This window comes from Corvus hawaiiensis, chromosome 10, assembly GCF_020740725.1.
Source record: "Corvus hawaiiensis isolate bCorHaw1 chromosome 10, bCorHaw1.pri.cur, whole genome shotgun sequence".
Taxonomy (NCBI): Eukaryota; Metazoa; Chordata; class Aves; order Passeriformes; family Corvidae; genus Corvus; species Corvus hawaiiensis.
This window is the reverse complement of record NC_063222.1, coordinates 12,436,854-12,459,121: the sequence shown is the minus strand read 5'-3', so window position 1 is coordinate 12,459,121 and position 22,268 is coordinate 12,436,854. Positions and strand designations below refer to the sequence as shown.

Here is a 22,268-nt window from a genome sequence, read left to right as displayed (position 1 = left end):
CCTCCTGTAATTTTTACTTGACATATTTTTACTTGACAAGACTCACTTTCAACACTTAAGTCAGAAGCAGATCTTTTCAGCAAAGCCACTAGTCCTGTCATTGTTTTTAGCAGCTTATGAACAGGCTAGACATACTATTTGGGAAACAGTAGAGGGAACAGAAGCTTTTTAAAGCTAAATCTAGTAATACATAGCATCACTCTTTTGATACACATGAAACACTTAAAGGAAGTTCAGGATGAATCCAGAATTAAGGTTTTAGATCTGAATAGACAGTCCTTCCCAGGACAATGCATAAACACTTCAGAAAACTTGTAAAAAAAGGTTATACTACAGTTTTTAAAAGTTTAGAGTTAACAGTACCCAGAATAACATGCCTATTTAAGATCATACTGATATTAGCAGTCACTTTTAATTAATTGAGAAACCTTTCTGAAGGAGACTTTTTAATCTACTAGTATTTTAATCTTGCATTGGGCACTTCATACTTGAAAAAACTAGTCTACTTGACTCCCAAGAATACTTCCTGTACCAGATTAGAAAAAATTAATTAAAACAAGAAGCAATGCAAGTTGTTCACACAGCACATAAACAAGATAAAGTACTAAGATTATTAAAGCCTTACAGTAAAGCAAGTATTATGAGGCAGAACGCAAACAACCATTAAGAACTATAGAAGCAGCTATACTTTTATATTTATTTGCCATTATGTGGTTTGTTCCCCCCTCATTTCCCTACACTGTGGAATGCTACAGTGAAAAGCATCTGGAAATAAACAACTTGTATGAAGGACCATTCCGACAGAAGTGTTAAAAATAAGTTTCTAGTTATGAAACAGACATGACCTACACCAAGTCTCATCACTAACAAAAATACCCTACTGGCTAGGTCCTAAGCTGTTAACCAATGCGTATGATCCTGCACACACAATTTATGGAAGCTTTTCCAAGTTAACATGAAAGAATGAGTCGAAATTTATTTTAGAGGGAAGCTTCAAGTCCTCTTAACAGTCCTTTACTCCAGCTGTAAGTGTAGGTGTTACTAGCTGTAAGAACCAAACATGTTGTTTGTGGTTGCTTTTTTATAGCAAGACAAAAACACTGCATATTTAGAAAGAAAGAACTATTTGCATTTTATTGGAATACCAATACATTAACCACGTTTTTGCTAACAGTATTCCTCCTTTAAGCATGGTAACATCCAAATGATGGTCAACTTAACATCAAGTGGCAGCTGTCCCCTGCTTATGAGCTGTTTCACTGCCTGTACATCCTTTTGGTTGCTGTAAATTGGACTACGCACTTTAGTAGTCCATACCTCCCAGCCAACAGATAAAAGGAACAGACCCTTCTGAACCCACGTTGAACATCTCAGCAGCATTCACAATGTATTTGTCTATTAAGGTTAAGAAGCCTGAAAAATAAAGACAAACACTCTGATGGTGCAGCTTTATTACGCTGTCAGTTTAACCCAGTAAGAACATGATCAACCATTAAATAAGCTCAGTGCAGTAGCTTAAAATAGTTTCACATGCCAGCACAAATAATAGTTTGCAAAGAGAGCAAACAACAGCCAGAGCTGGCTATGTATGTGTGGCATGTATGTGTGAAAAACCAGAGTCTCTTTTCAATTTCACAACTTATATGTATTTTCTGTATTTGTGTCAAGTCTGTTCAGAAGTCTACACAAAGTAGAAGAACCCCAAGTCTAATCAGCTATTAGTATAAAAGGCAGTTTATTCCATGTAAATTCAGCAAAGAACTAACATACTTGCTTTGTTTTGCATTTCAGTGTAATTACCAACTTTGTTCTTAAACACCGGACCTTACCTGGAAGGCCTGTTTGGGGTAGTAAGGGGACAGAAATTAGTTCAGGCTCCTGAATGCCTTTTATGAACTCAAACCCTTACAAACACCAATCTGTATCCTTTGATACTATTTATTACTTCTTTGGTTACTCTTCAAATCTGCTCCATTCCGTTAGCACAATGCTACAGAATCATATAAAAGCAAACAGATATAGCTAAGGAGAAAGTAGCACTGAAGACAGCAGGGTCTTTCCCCCAAATTATGGATATGTGACTGAAATTCACAACTGACTGACCTCAACTCTTAGTTTCATACACATTATCTTTGGGGAGGATGGGTGGAAAAAGGAGGAGTAGTGGGGAGGCCCATACAGGAATGAGGAACAGGAAAAAATGCAACCACGTTATCAGAGCCAATCCCTTTCCAAGGTTTATATATATAGTTTGTAGGAAATAATCGATGTAAGAGGAAAAAAACCGAACCACCTTCTACTAGATCAAGTCTCTCAAACCATTTGGGCTAGAGTTTATCGACTGAGAGCTTAAAGAGTTGTCTTACGAACTATCGCCGAGCATAACTAGATACACATAAAGCTATACTGGTGGTTTAACTTAACGTTAAAGTAGTATCTGTAAACATATTCACGACAGGATTAGTATCCCCGCATCTTCAAGGCTGTCATGACAGTGAACTGCTCAGCCACGTGCCCCTTCCCTTTCCCCAAGTATTCTCGCACACTTGTTCAATTAACCACCCCTCCGACACGTCCGTGGGGTGGTGGTGCTCCCACTCCCCGTGCGCGCTCCCCCTACGTGCCGAAGGAACCTCCTCAGGATCAGCTCCGGGCCGCGGGGCTGCCGTGCGCCCCAGCCCTGCACACCCCGCCAGTGGCCGCCACCTCCGCACCGGGGGCTCCGACGGGGATTTCCAGCGAACGCGCCCAGTAAAGCCTCCCGACGGCCTCCTTCCCTTTCCCGGGAGAGCCCCCCGCCCGCTGCCCCCCGACGTGGCCAAGCCGGCAGCAGGAAGGGCGAGCGCAGGGGGAGCGGCGGCGCAGCGAGACCCGCGGCGGGGCTGCACCGCCCAGCCGCCGCCGCCCTGCGGACGCGTCCCCCGGCGGCCGGGGGCGGAGGTCACCCGTGCCGGTGGAATGGAGCCGGCGGTCCCCGCCCGCACTCACTCACAGGATGCCGGAGCAGGAGGTGCACACGAAGCTGCCCACGGTCATGTCGGTGTAGGTGGGGCCCCGCTGGTCACAGTCGAAGCACTTGCGGTTGGGCGGGAGGCTGCTCATCTCCCGCAGCAGCTTCAGGTGCTTCTCCTCCTGCTTCCGCTTGGCGCTCGCGGCCATGGCCCCGCCGGCGAGGGACGGCCCGGCACGGCGCCGGGCCCCGCTCACACCCCGGCGACGGTGGCGCTCCGGGGCCCGGCCGGCGGGAGAGGGGGCGGGCGGGAAGGGGGTTGAGGGGAAGAGAGGGAAGGAAGGGGCGGGGAGGGCACAACCAGCGCCCGCCGGCGGGCCGGTGCGGGAGCGCGGTGGCCGCTGACGCGGACCGGCGGCCCGCGAGGGAGAGAGCGGGCGGGGGCCGCGGCGCGGGGGAGGCGGCGGCGGTGGTACCGGGCCCGGGGCGGCGGAATGACGAGCCCGGGCGGAACCTGCGCGACACCTTTATGAGCTCAGCGAGGAGATGGCGGCCGCGGCGGAGCCCTGCGCGTCCGCCGGCTGCAGCGCCCCCTGTCGCCTAGGAGGACGCGCTACACCCCCCCACCCCCCTCACGCCGCAACCCCGGCCCGGGGCGGCGCCTCCGGCGGAGCCGAGTCACCCCGCGTGACCCGGCGGGGCGGGGGGAGAGAGCCTTGGGGTCAGTTCTGTGGAGAGTCCCGATGGAAAAATACCAATAAAAAGTGCAGTTAGCCTTTTCTCGGAGAGGAGGGGATCGCCCGCTCGGGGCGGGCTGTTTCCCTCACACCGCGGGGTGAAGGCCAGGCGGTCCCCGCCGCCCCTCAGCCTCGCGCGAGCGGTGGGCTCAGGCCGGTTGGGGAGAGCGGGAGGTGCTCTGTGAAAGAGCGACCACCCGCCTCGCCCGCGCCCCAGCGCTGCCGGTGTCCCTCTGTGTCCCTAAAGTCTGGAAATTCAGTCACGGAGCGTGGCGAGAACGGAGGCGCTCCCGGTCCCGTCGGGGCCTTTCCTCCCGCTCCCAGAGAGGGTGCCCGGGGGTCTTGGCGGCGGGCATGACCCAGGGCACGGGCTGGTGGCAGCGAGGTGGCCCGGGTTCCGTGAGGATCGTCAGTGCCGATTGCAGCAAGCAGCGGGATTTGTGAGAACACCCTCACGGGTGGCTTTCTCGGGACGGAGGCGAGAAATGCACTGTTTCCCTTTGGGAATTTGGTGCCAGGCTGGCCGCTCCCCCATCAGGGGTGAGAGCAGAGCTAGGAGTCACGTCCATCTGGTACCCGAGAGGAAATCCCAATCAGCCCCTGATCCACAAAATACGTGTTTTTCCACACAAAGCTGCCTAAAGGAATACTTCTCAACAGTGTGCAAAATCAATGTGAAAAAAAAAAAAAAAAGGTCAATGTGCTTTATATTTTAGTGATTTCATTTACAAAATGCCCCAGCAATACTATGTATGATTAAAATCTTTTAAGGTTTAATGATTCCCAATGCAATGTATTTAGGGTCAAGTTTTGTGCCCCTGACATCAGTACACATAGGAGCAAGATCTGATCCACTGTATTTTCCTCATAGTTTTAGTTTAAAAATCTAGGACTAGGTGTTCAGCATCAGTAATCTGTCCTTCCTCTTCTGATTTCCCTGGATATGCTAATTCACATGAGCTGATCAACCAGTTCTTGAGTTTTAAACACAGAAGGCAATACTCTAATTTTTTTCCTAGTATGGGTGGCAGGAGCTGTTAATAGTGAAACATAAACATCACTAAATAATCACCAATGCTTAAATAACATTCTTAAGAGTAAACAGGAAATATTTCCTGTCTTATAAGGACCAAATTCTCACTGCTTCCTCTAATTTTTCACTTCTCTATGAAATGTTGATATTCTTGTTATTCAGAAGGTTTCATTTATTTTGCCTTTTATGGAACATGCTAACATTGTACCTTTGCCAATGACCTAAATGACCTAAAGCAGATGACCTAAATTTAGAAAAAAACCCTGAAGGTTAAAAAACAAGGTTTTTTTTTTCCTGGAAAATCCTTTGCAGAGCAGTGATTGGCCACACACCTGCTGCAGCAGAGAGTTGCTACATGCAGTCAGGTTTTGTTTCAACCAGAGTCAAAGGTGGTTTGTAACTGAAACAGGAACATGCAGCTTCGACTGCTCGTGTCAGGACTGTACTCACGTGAATGTCACACAGGAACAGCTGCTGATAAAAACGACATCACTGTCATTGACATTGTCATTGTCAGTAAAATGTAGAACTGAGCTCCCAGGGAAAATCCTAGCACTGTTTAAGTCAATCAGAAAGTTCAGTAGGAACCTTAAGGCTCCAATTTTTTTTGTGAAGAAACAGTTCTGTCATTATTCTGGCGTTTGATAAGCCTGTAGGCTATCTTATAACCAAGACAGGCTTACACTAGTGGATAAATTACCTATGTTAACATTGATGTGGTTTAGAAACCCCTTTTTGTAAACACCAAGCCTCCCCATTCTGTATATTATAAAGCAAATTTACCCCAGGAAACTACAGAACGAGACTTCAGGAGTGTGTGGGGAAACACCATGTTACAAATGAGATCTGTGGGATTTGGGTTCTTCCAGAGTCTGTGGGCACACCTGCTCCAAACCTTGGGTTCCTACAACCAAGTACCTAAATCTTACCCTCCTGTTTCCCATAGGAATCAGTGCATAAGGAATCCAAGGACCTATGTATACCTGTATGTGTAACACTGTTGACATATACAGATCTAAAAACCGGCTACAGTAACTTCCAGCCCTGTTTCACCTCCCCTCAAACAATAACATAACTTGTGCTCCTCTTCCGCTCCTGCTTTTTTTATTTTTTTGCTGCTCACAGCTAGCATTAATTCCCTCAAAGCAGCTGGCCTGTGTTTTCTCTAAATCACTAAAGGAAAAATCCACAAATAATACACATGAACAAAAACTCTACTCTTCAATTTTACTCCTTAATTTTCTTTTTCATTATATAATTTTCTGTTTCTCTACCCTAGAACCCAAATTTCCTTTCCTGCAGCTTCTCTGTCCAAATTTGTTCTTCATTCTCTCCTTCTAATGACCAGACTTCTGCAGTTGGAAATATACTGGCCAGCTGTTTATTCCAAAAGTGCTTAATCCCTGCTGCACCTGCTACAGCTTTTAACATTAAAATTAATTTCTTAACAAGAGGTAAAACAATTGTTTTTTTATGCTTGCAACATTTCTCTTTACATAAGAAACAGAATTTAATATTCCAGTCGTGGTTAATAATAGCTGAGAGGCGTTGCTTCGGTATGTTCTTAAATATGGGCCAATAGGGTATAAATTATAATATACAAACACATAATCTAAGGCATTTATTGTCAGGACCAAAAGAAACAAGAGTCTAAGAATGTACATTTGGGAGATGAATAAGATGTTCTCTGTTTGCTCTAAGATTGAGGTCAATAATATCCACTTTAAAGCAATTAACCCAGCAGGATAAGTGACGTGAAAATTATCATGCTGAAAGGCTAATGGGCTATTAAATCCATCTTGCTTCACCACTGATGGGCATACAGAATTAATCCTGGGATTAGGTATATCGGCTCGGTGGTAAACTGCTACCTCAATGTTTGTATAGGAAGGGTTTTCTGAAAATACTAGGAAAGAACACAGCCAGAACGTTCACTGATATGTGCTATTCAATCCTCTGAGCATAAATTAGTGTGTCTGTGCCTGGCCTTATTCAAGCAGTAGCTTTTTATTAATGAATAGATACATTTTGGTAAGAGATCAGAACAGGAGAAAGTCATAGTAGTGATTATATAAGTCATACTGCCTGTTGACAGTTATTTAAATCTGGACAATTTAATGCAAGAAAATTGTCAGACAAATATGATTGAATTACAACATTATCTTTACTTGCAATGCCATTTCCCTTGGACATTTCCCACCCACTGCTATGACATTAACACAGTAAAAAAAGGTAAATGGTGGAAAGCCCTGCTCTTACCCTTAATAGCTGTGAATAAGAAACTGGCCTCACAATAAAGAGAAAGGCACAGTCACATAATCTTGGGATTTTTGTAATGAACAAGTTAGTGGTCTGTATTTTTTTAATGTCATGTTTTATTTGTGTGACACACACCTAATTCATTTGGAGTAATATGGGGTAGGAAATGATTTTCAGTCACTGTATGATTCTCTTCCTGCTTTCTAGATTGGCCAGTGATGTTGAAAGATTATCAGTATTTCAACCTTGCCCCTTTATTTGACACAGTTCTTGAATTTCCATCATGCCTTAAGTGCACAAGATCACAGTCCAGTTTGTAATCACAGACTAGGTAGTGGAAAGAACATGCTTATATACAGTTGCAGTGAAGGCAAAATATCTTGGAATAGGAATATCTTCAATAGGAATATCTTGTATGCAAGGTGAATGCATTTAATTTTTAAGTTCATCGTTGCAGTACATTTATTTTTAGAGTTTGTGCCAATGTTTCTATTACTGATTTTTTTTGTATTGGTTTATCATTAATCTATAAGACCTTGTAGTTGAATGATGCTTTGTAAACTGTCACAGAAGTTTTGGTCAAATGATTGTTTCATGCATCCTTTCAGAGGAACATGCTAGAGGAGAGTGGAACCCTTTAAACCACAGAGTGAATATATTCATATTTGGTCCTATAACAGCAATGGAAATATAGTGGTAAGTCATATAATATTTTACTTTTGCTGGAACATCCCACAGGAATGTTAGCAATACACAAGGCAGCCTAGAGTCCATGGGTAGAAGAAAGAAGTTGTGGAACTGATATGAACAAACTGAGAAGGATGCAAAAAACCCCAACTTTAGGAGACAAACATGTGAAAGACATAACTCGATGGTGAAAAGATAGTTCAACTCTTAACTTTTGGTTCTAAATTAGAAGAGGGAGATAGAGAATCTAAACAGACATCTAAACCCCAACAGCTTCTGTAGTATTTGGCTACATAAAGTACTGAACCAGGAAATGCTCTCTGAGCAGGAACAACTTCATTTTCACATTAAAGTTTAAAAACTTAAGATATTTCTTGATGTATAAGTGAGATTTTTATTTAAAGCCCAGTGTATTTTGAAGTTCGATTCTTCAGTACCTTTTCCACTTGATGATGAGCATTTCCTGCCTGTTTTCTCTAAAGCTCCCATGGGAGTGAAGAGAAGCCTTTGTTCCTTTACACTAATGAATCTAAATTATTGATTAGTCAGTCTAATTTGTGGAAACTGCTATTGGTTTGTGCTGTCTTAGAAGTGCCTTAGATTGGGCAAAAAGAATTACAGGTAATTTCACAAGTATCTTCAGTGATGGAAAGAATATTAAAGTAGATAGGAGAAATAGCATATTCAGCCAGTGTTCTTTTATTTTCCCACACTTTATAAAACTCACATATACTCCTTCATACTTCCCTAGAATTTTATTTATTTTAATAAACATCACTTGAGGGCTGATTTGGAGAACACTAGAGTAGAACTAACTGTTTTGAGCAGACATCTTTCAGTGCTTGTGGTAATCCTGAAGGAGTGTCTACAACTGGAATCTAGAAAACAGGTCCATAACTTTCTAATTCTCTAAGGCAACCTGATTATATAAAGAATGAAAAAGGACAAAAAGAAAGAAAAAAGGTGTAATGAGTCACAGTTGCCAAGACAAGTTATGAAATACCTGTAATGCACTGCATGATCTGAAACACTGACATTGTAAATCAGTGACTCCAATGTAGTAATGTTTGAATCTTGCCTAATGAACAAGGTTTTGTACACTCCACTGCACAAATCAATGAATATAACAAGTGTCAGAATAGCTAAACATCAAGGAAACATTCATTTGGACTCAAAATGGGATGAAGAAGAACAGTATCTTTGAGGAAAGCAATGGAGATGGGCATAACAAAAGAGGGAAATTTAGGAAATAGAGCTTTTAGATGTTAGACATTCAAATGGAAGAATACAGAAGATATTCTATGTCATGTGAATATAGGAAAATTAAGTTTTTCAGTCACCCTGTTTCTGAAAGAAAATATTTCAGTGGACAACTACCAAAAGAAACCAGATTCTATGACCTTTAGTGTAATGTTTCTCACTACTGTAATTTTAAAATCTGAGATGTTGTCACCAAGATTTTTTCCATTAATCTTTGAGAATTTGTCTTGTTCAAACTGCAGTGAGAAGGGCTTTAGGATTGGGAGCATTAACAGATAAAAGTAAAAGCACTAACAAGATTCACAACAGACAGAAAGATCCCCCAGAGAATGTAGCACCGGCTCCTGCAATTGCAGTGAGTGGATATGGATAATCCCTGGTAGCTACAAATACCCTCTTGGGGGAGGTTTTCTGCAGGAGAAGACTAATCTCAATCCATACTTGGGAAAAATAATGCTAAACCTAGAAATGGTTTAGCACATTCTCTCCATGTCATTTTCTTCCGAAGTACAAAAAGAAACCTTCAAATTGTTTAGAATAACTAGTTTAAGAAGAAAAATGAATCCCCTGACATTCAGGCCTCTTGTACCTTCTCCTGTACAGCAAGAGCATCTGCAGTGTCTTGCCTTGAACTGTTTTTAACACTGCAAGCCATACTTGTAGTTACAAACAGCTGGTACGAAATGAAGATTTCTATCAAGAATGCATTCTCTGGTGAAGTGGCAATGACAGACATGTCTCTTGGATACAATGTGTGAGAATTTCACTGAGAAGGTTGATTTTGAAAGCATTTGTCAATTAGAAAAACTCTTTTTTAAATAGGAGATAAAAAAGAGAAATGTGTATCTTCGTGTGACTTAACCAAAATGACTTGACATGAAAAAGAAACATTTTTCATTATATGACCGGAGTATTTAATATTTACTAGTTACATGGTTAAAAAAATTTTAAAAAAGATCCAAAAAACAACACAACAAAAATCCAACAACAAAACAACCACCAGAAACAAATGAATAAAGAAAGCATGTTGTGCATAGTAATATTCCGTGTACTGTGTTTTGGAAATGGGAAAAGAGTAAGTGTTCAGAACACCATTGCAGCCTGAACAGAACAAAACCTTGTTTTGGTTTGTGGATGAGCAAGAGAATTAATAAATACTCTGAAACAGCACAGTGAATGAAAAATTTGGGATAACAGCAGCAGAAATAGTAGTGTCTTACTGACATAAACACAGGAATTTGAGAAATACACCCCTGATGTGCAAGAGATTTTATACAAATGGAAAAAACCCCCACTAACAAGGTCCTCTAGGCTACCATGGATAAGGAAAATTGATAGGGAGAAGGAACCTGACAGTTAATAAATCATCACAAATATGGATACAGAAATATTACAGAAGCTGTTAGGGAAGCATATTATTTCTTACAAAGTAGGATTTTTAATCAAGTCTCTTGTAATTGTTAGAGTTTGTAACCCTGTTAGTATCATGTTTTTAGATCTCTCTTCTCAGTTCACCCCAGCTTTCCTGAATTATCAAGATCCACTTTATGAATACACAGAGGTTTCACATCCTGCTCCTCTTTGTATGTGGTTGTTTCAGACCCCCTAGTGATTTATTAATTAAGGTCCAGCTTTCCAATTGTTCTGGTTTGATGTATTCATAGCCAGCTTACAAATACTGCTCTGAAACCTTCAGGTTCTTGTCCCCTCCCTGCACATCCCTCTGTGCCCACAGATATCTGCCCAGCTGCCATGGGGACACGTGCAGGAAGGAGATAGAGGAGATGGAGGAGCTTTGTGCATGGCTGCACACTACAACTTTGCTGATTAGGAGTGTAATCATTCAAAACCAAACCAATTTAAGCAAAGGAACAATTAACACAGAAAGGTTTCATAGTAATTACTGAAAAGTTTCCACTGATACTGACCTAAGCATTTGCCAGGGTAAACTCATTTTACACTCCTGGACAGAGATCACAGTTCAAACCCACCTGCCAAAAGGCTTAGTTCTTTCTGTATTTTCTCATTAGAAACAGTCAGTGAATGTTCAGAGTACTCTCTGCAGTCTCAGCTTTGCTCTGAAGCACCACGTGTTTCGTTTCTTTGCTGCAGTCTCTCAGCATTGCCAGGCAACGCCCACAATTGCCCTCGGTCCTCTCGACAGCCAGTGTCATCCCCTTGTATAATGAAATCCAAATAAGCATTTGTCACAGCTCTTTGGAATGACATCTTCATGTTAAATGATGTATTGTTAGGCTTCAAAACTGGAAATTATCTTGAAGCATAAAATTATTCCTTGCAGGTTTCAAAAACTATCTAGTAAAAGTTGGATAACTCAGCGGTGTATACTGTCACTAGCAACAAATCCTTTCTGCAACAAGGGGAGTTTTTCTCTAAAGGAAAATTTTGAAGCTTATTCCAAATTTTATCAAATTTTATTATTTTTGTTGTTATCATCTAATCCCTGATGTTTTTGGTTACTAGGAAATGATGAGTATAGTACTCCAATCAACAACAACAAAAAAGTTCAAACTTATTTTTAAATAGCCTGGTTTTATATATGAGATCAACCAAATTCAACCTGATCCATGATCCTAAACACTTGATCTTACAGCCAAGCTTGCAGTGGGCAGTTGAAATAAGCAATTAGGAACTAATAAATTCAACAAGAAACTTTCAAAGAAATAAACCATGAAATAAATGGCCTAATTCTGAAACCTGGGAATAATCAACAGTTTGTTACTGGTCTAGATTTCCATGAACTTCAGCAGCCTGCCTGCTGGTCATGCAGCACACAGCCTGAATCAAGGAAATCCTCACAAACCTCACTTGGACATTGTGCCTGAAGTTACAGGACACTGTCAGGGCAGCTGGGAAAAAAATGTGCAACTCTGGGGGTCTTGAAGTGAAACTGGGGGGGGTGTGGGCATCTAAGTTCATTCTAAAGTATTCAGAGGAGCAGTAGAAGCAATAATGAATTGCCATGGGGGGATCTGCTAAGTGTCAATATGAATGTCATTCTTTTTTTTTTTCTTCTCCAATTGTTTTCTCATTGCCTGGTGGCCACAGGTTGTTGAAAACTGCCATGAAAATATGCTGAAATAGCATCACATGATATTTGAGACAGAAATGAAATATTTAACATATATTTCTACTGCAAAAGAAACATGAAAGAAAACTGAACTGTACTCTGATATTATAAACAGAAAATGACAGGGGAATCATTCAAATCTAAACCCATCAGCTCCCTAGTAATGAAAGCCTAATCAAATTATCAAAGTAGCTCTCCCAAGCTCACTGCCACCATCATTACTCAATCAGAAGGTCAGTGTAATGGAATAGGAAACCTTCAGACACACTTTTAGATTAGGCAACAGTATTTTTACTGATGGACTATAAAAAAAAAAATTTATAAACATTTCCAGTCCTCATCACTTGAAATTAAAGAGAATAATTTCCATTAACATTCAACAATCTCAACTAATGAAGCTATTTTCTCTCTGGATTCCTTTCCTTCTTAAACATTCTCTGATGTTGGAATTATTTTCACAAATTGTTTTGTTATGTTGTCATCCTAAGCACCGACACTTTTGCCAGTAACTTAGAGGATAAAGCTGTGCCTCCTAGTTCTACTGAAATAACCACTAAAGTAACTGGATTCTTTTTATAACCAAGCCAGAACTTTTAGACAAATCCTTGCCCTCTGGTGGTGGGAATGCTTCCCCTGGTTAATCCTCCTCTTACATGACTAACCCTGTGACACTTCCTTAGTTTCAACAGTATTTTCTTAATTTTGCAGAACTGTCTCTGTGAAGGAAATACTCCACAAGAACAGGTTTCAGAATGCTATCTTTGAACTCCAATTACTCTGAATTTTCTCTCATAGCTTTAGGTCTAATGTGGCAGTGGTGCTCCACCCATATGTTTCCTTCAGCCTCGAGGAAAGCACACTGATTTTTTATTCCACTTGGCTTAATTGTTTGACCTGGCAATATCCCCTGCATTACTTCAGAGATATTCATCCCAAATCTGGATATGTCCCCACAAAACTACTGTCTCAACGTGGCAGTGGGTCTATCCTCCTTTACTACCTGCTATGCGGCATCATTCTCTAGAAATGGTCAAATAAGCGAGAGTCAAACATTTTAAAACTTCCAAACTTAGTAACTTCAGAAAGTGATCTCCTGTACCAGTCAAAAGTATTTATTTTCTCCCTTCTCTAAGGCTGAAAAATTGCCAGGGGCACTTTTCCTCCCCACCCAAGTGCACGGTACAGCCTACAAAAAGCCACAAATACACTGGCATTGACAAACTGACAATTTGATTCAATATTTGGCAAAATATGTGGGAGTCATGAAACTATGGAATCTCTTGCCAGGAGCAAAGGACTACAGCTCACCATTGCCTACTGAAACAACTTGCATTAAACAGTGTCAAGTTTGAAGGCAGATATCAAAACATTTTTTAGAACCTTTTTCTGCAAGTTGCATATTTTTAGTATTCAGAAATGCTATGTAAACATTGGCCAGGTTATTTAAATTACTATGGAAAATTACAGTTTTAATAGACCTGCCTACCTTCTGATGCATTAATTTTGGTTTCCTATATAAAGTAACAAAATTTGGTGCTTTAAACCAAAAGAGTGCTTTCAGGACTAAACTAAAAAGGTCAGGTAACACTTAATCTAAAAATGTTACTCAAGTTAGAGAAACAAATGTTGCTCTGATTTATGTAAGCATCCCAGGCTAATTAAGGGTAAACACAGGACTGCAGAGCTATTGAGATGCCCCTTAAAGGGGAGCTCTCAAGCATGTTCAAAACTCAATGAAATTTTAATCTCATTGGAATTAAATGCAAAATTCCTCTACATCAATAAAATAAAAATTTCTTCTGATGAAGCACAAGTGAGCATGACTGGCAATGAAAACTTCCAGAGGTAAAGCATAAATTTTAATTTCCATATCAGAAAAGTGAGGTTCTGTAATTGTCCCCAGCTGGAGCAACAGGAGCAAAAGATTTAATGTGTCCAAAATTAACATGTTTTAATATAAACCTGTACGTTCAAGAGCATGGTCCCCAGCACAGCTGCCACTGACTGGCAGAAGCATCACACTTATTACACAAAACCAGAAAAGGATGATGATATTTACCTTCTCCCTAGAGTTACCCTTTTCCAAAGAAGAACAGCCCAGTTTTTATGTGCACCACGAAGAGCTGCATTGCAGTGTGCCTGTGATGTAGGAATCACCAAGGGCCTTCAATAATGCTCTGACTGTCACACAGAGCAGCTGTTCCCACTCTGCAGCCTCATACTACAACAGGGGCTATTTACTGACCAACTGGTGGGCACTGGATCTTTAATTTCTTAGGCAAGCTGAAACAGGAAACATGCAAAACTAGTGCTATTACATCTGGGGAATCGATTTGGAAAGATAAAACTGATCTGTCCTTGTTGAGAAGTGTTTGCTTCTCGACACTAAATGCATCTCTCAATATTAAACTTCAAAGCTCTGATGTAAGAGAACCCAAATAGTTCAGAGCCTCTTTCAAGTTACTATAGCACTCAGTGAAGTTAAGGACAAGGAAAAAGTAGGGCTCTTCTAATGTCTGTACTGCATCATCCCCTCCCTCTGCCCTGCAAAACACGACAACACATCTTTTGATGTTTTGAATTCTTCATGGCTTTGTATAGCAGCATAACACCAGAGCATCTCATTTAAGTTTTTGATTTATGATAAAACACAAGAGATTATTATAAGAAATAAAAAATAAATGTCATAAACCAGTAAAAGCTTTGACTTTTCACCAGCAATTTCAAACTCTGAATTACCACAGAGGTAACTATGAAATGATTGTGTTTTCATCTCCTGCCTTTAAGTCACAGTAAGAATTAAGAATTATTCCTGAACTTTTTTTTTGTTAAGAGAAAATTGTAACAAAATATTTGGTTACTGAAACCAGAAGCTGCAGTTGGAAGCAAGGAGATAGAACTGGGTGCTCAGTCACATCACTGAACTGCTGAGACACAGGAGCAGAGGCACAAACCGAGAATAGAAGCAACTTAACAACAGTGTATGAAACCATATTAAGAAGTTTTTCACCAATTACTTAGCTGGGACCAATGGCATAGGACTTCTCTTATCCTTCTCAAAATAAAATTACTTCTACAGCACTTAAAAAAAAAAAAAACAGACAAAGGATGTACATGACAGAGTAATCCAAGACCATTCACACATTGGATTTATTTAACATTTGGAGAAAAAGCAAGTTTAGGTTACTAGCCTTTCCTACTGTTTAGTGAGTTTACAAATGTAGTTTTTGTAACAATAATCACTGAGCTCTTCAATGGGTTGGAAGAATAAACTGTCCTGATTCCTTTCTGTCAGTCATTATTGACACTCTGCTCAATCTACTGTCTCTCTGAAAGATAAATAAAATGTGACTGTGAAAGGAACAACCGCTGAGAGACATAAATGCACTTGTACTCAGCACCAATGCAAGCAGCTCAAAAAGCACTTTTCAGACAAAACTGCCATGGAATTTCATGAACAATGTTTCTGAGCTGCCATTTTCACCACATGTTGTAGATACTGATTTCTGTAGATCTTACAAATCTTTTAACATCACTTAGATATGATTTATGGCTACTGATTCAAAAAACAAGGAAAAAAGTTAGTAATCTGAAGTATGTAAATGATCCCACTAGTACAGCTGTAAATCCTGAAATATATGTTGAGTGTCTGAAATTAAAGCACAGATACCATATGAAATACTTTTCTGACCTTTAGAAACTTGAATATAGGACACATTTTCTTATAAAAACTCCTTTTTCAGTCACACCTCTATAAAAACCCAGTCCTTTCTTTCCATGTCCCCAAACTCTTTCCATTTGATCTCAATACATTCCACACGTGCCACACAGTAAATTGATTTATCTTGTATCACTCAGCTTTTACCAGCACAGTATTCAGTAATCCACTTCTCCTAGGACTTATGCCCACATTCCAAACTATAAAGACACAGTAAACAGATCTCAATTATTTTTAAAGGTAAACTGACTGAAATTTACTTCTCTATCTCAAAATACATAAATATGTATATAAAAATAGTAGGAAACTTTGGCTGTAAAAAACCCCACCTTCACTATTGTCCTTTTAAAATAGGTAAAGAGCAATAACCTCATCTGAAAACTAAAAATAGCATGAGTAATTTTACCATCTTTTCACATTTTGCTATTATTCCCCTGGAATCTAGTGACCTTATTGGCTTTGCTTATGTAAGTGGTAATAGATTGCCTAGCTGGAATTTTTCACTTAACACAAGGAATTTTATGCATATATTATGCTGGGCTGATCTTTCTGCCCTCCTTTTTGTATTCCAGTTCTCACTTGTGTGACCTCCCATGCCACAAGCAGCAGGAAGGTCTCGTTGCTCTCCAGCCACATCAGCGTTTTACACTGGGTAAGATGCAGGGCACTGAGTGCTGGAGACTCCTTTTGCTTGAGAACACCAATAAATCTGTTTCCATTGGGTTGACAGAGCCAGCACTCACTGTCACAGCACAGACCTACCCAGCAGCCACAGCTGCAGCCAGGACCTTTAGCTGCCAAGTGTCCTTCCCTAAATCCATCTTGTGGGCCAAAGGCAAGGGATGTGTTACGATGCACAGCGGTACCAAACTTGGATGAATGGCCACCTGCCTGATTTTCTCCCACCTATTAGTGAAGGCACATTTATTTACCTGGTGTCTTTTACAATCAGTGCTCACGATGGGATGAAGCAGGAGACACTTCCTGAACAACTGTCCTACGTCCAGCTTCTTCCTTGCAGGGCTCAATCCAGTTTGTAATAGACTCTCGCTCACTTTTAAAGAAAATTGTTCCAGAAGAGCCACAGTTCTCATACATCTGTTTCCCTCTGGTAGACATGCTGAGTTTCTATAACATTTAACAGGAATATCATGCAGGTACCTGAGTTATTTGTGTCTTTCCATTCATTTGGAATTACATTAAAACAGCTACAGATGCTGCAAACAAAACAAACACTGATTTCACTGAATCCAGTACTTCAGTCATGTGACTGCTTAAATGAAAGTATATGGACTGAACAGGGTAAGTACCAAAAAGAGAAAAAGGAGGAAAAAAGAAAAAGCTTATCTTCCAACCTATCATTAAATCATGTTCTCCAATTTCTTTACATTCAGGCCTTCATGATCCTTATTTTCACTTATTTCTCATTTTGCAATAGAGGCATTTTTAGAAATTTTAAAAATCTCTGAGTGTGCTCCAACAATAGAAACCAATGTGCATGGCAAATAAAATTTCTGGGAAAGCAGTGAGCCCTCAGAAGTTTGGATCCCCAACAGTGTCAGGATCATCATCACACTTGATGTTTTCACAAGGTTAAGGACACACAAATCCAGATGCAATCCAAAGGCTGATGTTGCATATGTTAATTCAACTCAGCTTATTAACAGTCCTCTCCAAACAACCTCTAAGGAAGCACTCATGAAACCTCTTTCTGTACAGTGAGATTTTGTCACACATTATTAAACATCACTAAAAATGATCTCCTGTGATGTACAGAAAAACTTCTCAGCCAAAAGGCAAAAATTCAGAATAAGGGCACTTCCGTTACATTTAGAAAAATGCGCAAACGTTAAAACATTGTGCAAAAGGAAAAGACTTTATTTAACACCATATTTGATTTGGAAGTTTCAAGCACTGAAGACCAGAAAAACAAACAGTATTTTGCTTTTCCAAATACACCTATATTCAGCATGGAAGCCATCAATTTTTAAGATAAATCAGAAATGTCTTTTAGCATCTAGTTACTGCTGATTGCCTTTTCAGCTGCCAATCCTTGTCTGGGTTTCGAGTAATCCCATGGTCTCCTGTTCTCTGTGTATCCATAGAGCTTCCGCAGTGCCACGCGCGCAGCCTCCTCCTCTGCAGCCAGCAGTGTTTCACCAGGGCCTTCAGCTAAGATCTTCTTATCACTTGGGGAAAGAAACCAAAATTACAACCACTTCCATCATGAAACCCTGAGGACTGCTGTGTACCGTGAATAAAACAGACTGGTTTATTCTCCAGCATCTGTGAATACCGATTTCTATATACACAAAATGGAAACATTTCTGTTGGTCTTTCCTGCAAAGGTGATTGTATATTCAATAATGGAAACAGATCAGAAATGTGTCCATTTCCTGGAAGAACAACACTGTTCATTTAGGTTCCTAACACAGCACTGACTCTTTAAAGCATTCCATTTGTTAGCCCTGATAAAAATATGCCAACTCATTACTCTGGTTAGCTTAAGCAGGAACTGAAATGCTTTTGTCTTTTCTCCCCCCCGATAAGGAAGCATTTCCAACTGCTTCAAAAGGACTGACAGAGAAGCTCTCTCTGTTATGAATTACATGCTCAGCTCTGTTTAACAAACACCTATGGGCACTAAATAAGAGCAGAGAAGGGACATCACACATGGCAAAAGAGAAATAATCAAAGTTCCTTTCCTTTTTATAAAAAACATCTTAGAAGGTATAGAAACCAAAGCAGGGTGAAGGAGAGCGAGTTAAGGCAGCCTTCCCACGTGTTTACCTGCGGCTCCTTTAGGAAAGGAGCAGTGATGTGGGTTCTGTTCTGCCCCTCAGGAGCGATGTCACTCCTGGGAAAGAGACCAGGACAAGCACTGACCACACCTGACACAAGCACACCAGGGACAACTGGCACTTCCTAAATCTTGCCTGGACACAGACACTCCTGTGGCCCAGTTTACAGTGCTGCTGATTTGAAAATGAAAAGGCTTCTCTGGAACTTAAATGATTCTCTCTGTCATCTCACCTCCCCTGATGTCTCTTTATGCTTGCCTAAGCCCTGGATACAGCTGTCATCCCTCCAAAGCCACCTGGTTAGGCTGTTCCCAAAGTTCCTGTGTCAGGTCACCCAAAGCACATCCAGGCTCTTTAGTACACCCCATTTAGCTTTTGGAGCCCTTAATCAGAGACTGTTTATGTATCACCACAGCGAGCTGTGGCCAATGCTTAAAAGGCTCATTGTATATGGAAGTTACTATCAGGTTTCTTTTCTGGAACAACTTGACTGAAAAGCACGAGTAGAAAAGTAAAAGACCATCTTCCCTCCTCCCCTCTCCTCCAATTAAACACATTTAACTTTAAATTAATATTGCACTAACCAGTACAACCCAACAAAGTAGACTGGCAGAACTGTGCTGACTCCCAGCTGCCTGGTAATTCTTGGTTCTGGAGCAGAGATATTCCTCTTGGTCAGTTCTTCCAGCAGTAAGCCCATAGGATTTACAACTTCCCAGATCTCGAACAGGTCTTTTCCAATCAGCTGGGGAATAAAAAAGTCCTAAACAAGAATACTTAGAAGTTACAATTAATGGCTTGAGTTTTTGGTGTCTCCTAATAAAAACACAGTATGAAGAGGCAATGAATTGCTGAAATGAATGATAAAGCTGCCTCAGTGCCCCATCCCAGTGCTTGAGTCTCTGATTGTGGTTTAGCCACTGACAGATGTGTGCCCACGGCAAAGTCAGCCCCAGACCCAGGGAAGGGACAGCTCCAGCCTGAGAGAGGAGCTGTGACAACAGAGAAATTGTGACAATACAAGGGAACGTGCAAACCTATGAGTCTTCTACCTGCCTGGATCACTCTCTTGTCTGTAAACTGCTCCTTGCTCTTAGACACCTCTCAATGGTTTTGTATCAGAAAGAACATTTTAAAAAACACTCCTCCATTGCAAAACTAAAATAAGTGAAAAGGATGACTGAAACAACAATAGCTGCTAGAACTACTTTGTCACACTGAATTTTAATAGAAATATTTCTGTATGAAATATCTTCAGGGGTTTGCACTCCTACATGCAAAACTATGAACTCATCCCTGTTTATATACAACAGGGTTTTTTAAAATTGAAGACATACGAAATCTCACATGGAATAATTTCATTATCTGATAGTATAGTGCATGGAATATAATGCTTTCCCTTAGCAACTTCCAGCAAATATAAATATCACCATCATAAACCAAAAGTGTATGATTTTATGTACTTGATCAGCCTTCTTAATGAAAAAATCCCCCACTAAAATCCCCAACCCCCAAAACCCCAGCTGACCACCACCAAAAACCAACAGATCTCATTGTTAAATTGTCTTCTTACAGGTATTGTCAAACTCTTCCCAGCCTCCCTGGATCTCTCACCATCCGAGTACAAACCACCATTTAATGAACCTACCCTGACAAAGATCCCGGTTCTCTCGGGCCCACTGCTTTCCAGCAGGGCTCCTATCACGGCGAGGAACGTCCTCTGCAGCACGTCTGGTGGGGCAGGAAAATCCCTGCAAAGCGCCAGGTCCTGTACGGACAGGTTTTGAGCCACATAAGAGACAAGTTCCTGACTGGTAAGAAAATTAACAAGTGCTTCTATGCCCTTTGCAGGTAACTCTGGGTAGGCGCCTTCAAAGCACTGCGCCAGGTAAGCGCGGGCGAAGCGTAGCCCTCGCTCCGCAAGTCCGGTGTTGTCCTGGAGCTGAAGAGCGATCGCGTCCTTGTCCAGCCCCAGCTGCCGGCGCCTCGTCTCTTCGCTTTCGATGTAACAGGGATTAACAAACGCAGTCTTGAGAAGGTCCAGAGTGAAGTTTTCCTGCAGCCGGTGGCTGAAGGCCTGGATCTCCGCATGGTAATCCCAGTTGGGCTTCTCGGACCTGCGGGCGCGGAAAGGGAACCAGCTCAGGAACAGAACGCGTTACCCGCCCCGCGCCTTTCGAAGGGGAACGAGAAATGAAATTGAGCTTGAATACCAAACCCAGTATTTAAATCCCTGGGGTCAGACTCTGTCGGTTCCGCATCACCGTCTGCGTGCCCCGTTCAACCGGGGCTACGCCAACCTGCGGAGCTCAACCTATTCTGCTCCACAGCGTAACCAGACGGGGCCAAAACATTTTGATTTACCCCCTTTCTGGGGCCGTCGCACCCCTTCCCCGAGCCCCGCCCGACCGTTCTCGCCGCTTACCGCCGCTGCGGAGGTGCCTGCAGCCGCTGCAGCTCCAGGTACGCCCGGAGCCACCGCTTCTTTTCGGGGGGCGGCGCGGTGCTGAGCGCGGTGCCGAGCCCGGTGCCGAGCCCGGCGCCCCGCCCGGCCCCGGCCAGGAGCGGCCCCACCGCCCGCAGGAGCAGCCGCGCGGCCATGGCGGGTGCGGGCAGAGGCGGCTCCGCCCCTCGGCTTCCGGGCGGAAACGCTCCCGGCCGGGGCGGCGGAACCGGGTCCGGGCTCTGCGGCCGCCGGACGGCCCCGGCCCCGGAGACATGAGCGAGGACAGGAGCGGGGCAGTTGCACTGCCGGGACTCCGGCTTGGGCCGCTGGGGTGTTTCGGGTGGGACCCTCAGGCTGGGCGCCCGTCAGCGCTCAGGCCGCGGCAGCGCCGTGGTGTGGTCGAGCAGCCCCGCGGTGTGAGCGAGCCCCTGGCAGCGGGTCCCGGGGCAGCGGCACTCGCCGAACGTGCCCCACGGGCGGCTCCTCAGGTGGCGGCGTTCTAAAATCTTTGAGTTCCATTCCAACGTGCAAGACAAAAGTCCGGTTTTGTGCACTTAAAAGAAGCTTTATTTATGACTGTCGCCTGTACAATTCTTTGTACAATCGCTCAGCCCTCATTTGCACCATCAGAGTTCTTACAATACACCCTCCGTGCAAAGGTCATGATATAAAATGGAAAATGCAGAAAACGTGCAAAGCAGGCCTGGCCCTTTTTATCGTCTTTACTGAAAGACAAAGGCACACACTTGAACATTCACGGTAAGAAAACATGCACACCAAACACCCCTATGGAATCATAGAACACAGTAAACAAAGCTCAGAAAAAATATATGCCACAGTCGCATGGGAGAAGCCAAGGAAGCAGGTACAGCAGCCTGTACGGCAGTGCAAGAGCCACACACTGAGCCCACTCTGACTCCACATCACAGGAAGGGGTGAGAGCAGCATTCCTCCTGGCATCTGCAGCACTTGTATCTAAATCCTCAGGCCTTCTCATGCTGCTGCTCCCGGAATCCACTGTCCAGGGCACTGCGGCACTGCCCCCCAGCCCCGTGTGCAAGCCCCAGCAGCGCCCTGGGTCCCACCGTGCAGGGGCAGCCCGGGCACTGTGCCGCGGCCTCAGCGCTGCGGGGTGAGCGAGGACAGCGCTGAAACAGACTCCGGCTCCTTCTCCTCTGCAGCCGCTGTGCATCATCCATCCTTCACCCCGCTGTGCCCTGCTACAACACAAAAAGGGTCCTGCACAGGGGGCTAGGTCCAGCTATGCATGGAAGGTTCCCTCTGAG

The 22,268-nt window shown here is 42.7% G+C and overlaps 2 protein-coding genes across 12 annotated transcripts in view; both read right to left on the bottom strand.

Moving 5' to 3' along the window:
• Positions 1–3,260, bottom strand: part of AGFG1 (ArfGAP with FG repeats 1) — a 36,048-nt gene extending 32,788 nt beyond the window's left edge. For 3 of the 11 annotated variants that reach the window (XM_048315088.1, XM_048315091.1, XM_048315094.1), the window contains exon 1: positions 2,993–3,255. In XM_048315088.1, coding sequence (XP_048171045.1) covers positions 2,993–3,159 — 167 coding nt within the window. In that variant the 5' untranslated portion in view covers positions 3,160–3,255. Of the gene's footprint in view, positions 1–2,988 lie in introns of all 11 variants that reach the window. The other 8 variants (XM_048315092.1, XM_048315095.1, XM_048315098.1 and 5 more) reach the window with 5 other exon arrangements.
• Positions 3,261–17,595: 14,335 nt separating this feature from the next.
• Positions 17,596–21,341, bottom strand: MRPL44 (mitochondrial ribosomal protein L44). Its single transcript, XM_048313774.1, has 4 exons — positions 20,962–21,341; positions 20,185–20,653; positions 19,121–19,299; positions 17,596–17,924 (listed from the first exon to the last, which is right to left on the bottom strand). The coding sequence occupies exons 1-4, from the start codon at positions 21,135–21,137 to the stop codon at positions 17,753–17,755; spliced, it is 996 nt and encodes a 331-aa protein (XP_048169731.1). The 5' UTR covers positions 21,138–21,341; the 3' UTR covers positions 17,596–17,752.
• Positions 21,342–22,268: the final 927 nt, after the last annotated feature.

What these genes read in the sequence shown, in the direction of transcription:
- MRPL44 (XM_048313774.1), bottom strand. Translation starts at nt 21,137, where the DNA reads ATGGCCGCGCGGCTGCTCCTGCGGGCGGTGGGGCCGCTCCTGGCCGGG. An exon ending in GAACCGGGATCTTTGTCAGG is followed by an intron (nt 19,300 to 20,184) that starts GTAGGTTCATTA and finishes ATTCTTGTTTAG; the next exon opens with GACTTTTTTATTCCCCAGCT. An exon ending in TACTTTGTTGGGTTGTACTG is followed by an intron (nt 17,925 to 19,120) that starts GTTAGTGCAATA and finishes TCTTTCCCCAAG; the next exon opens with TGATAAGAAGATCTTAGCTG.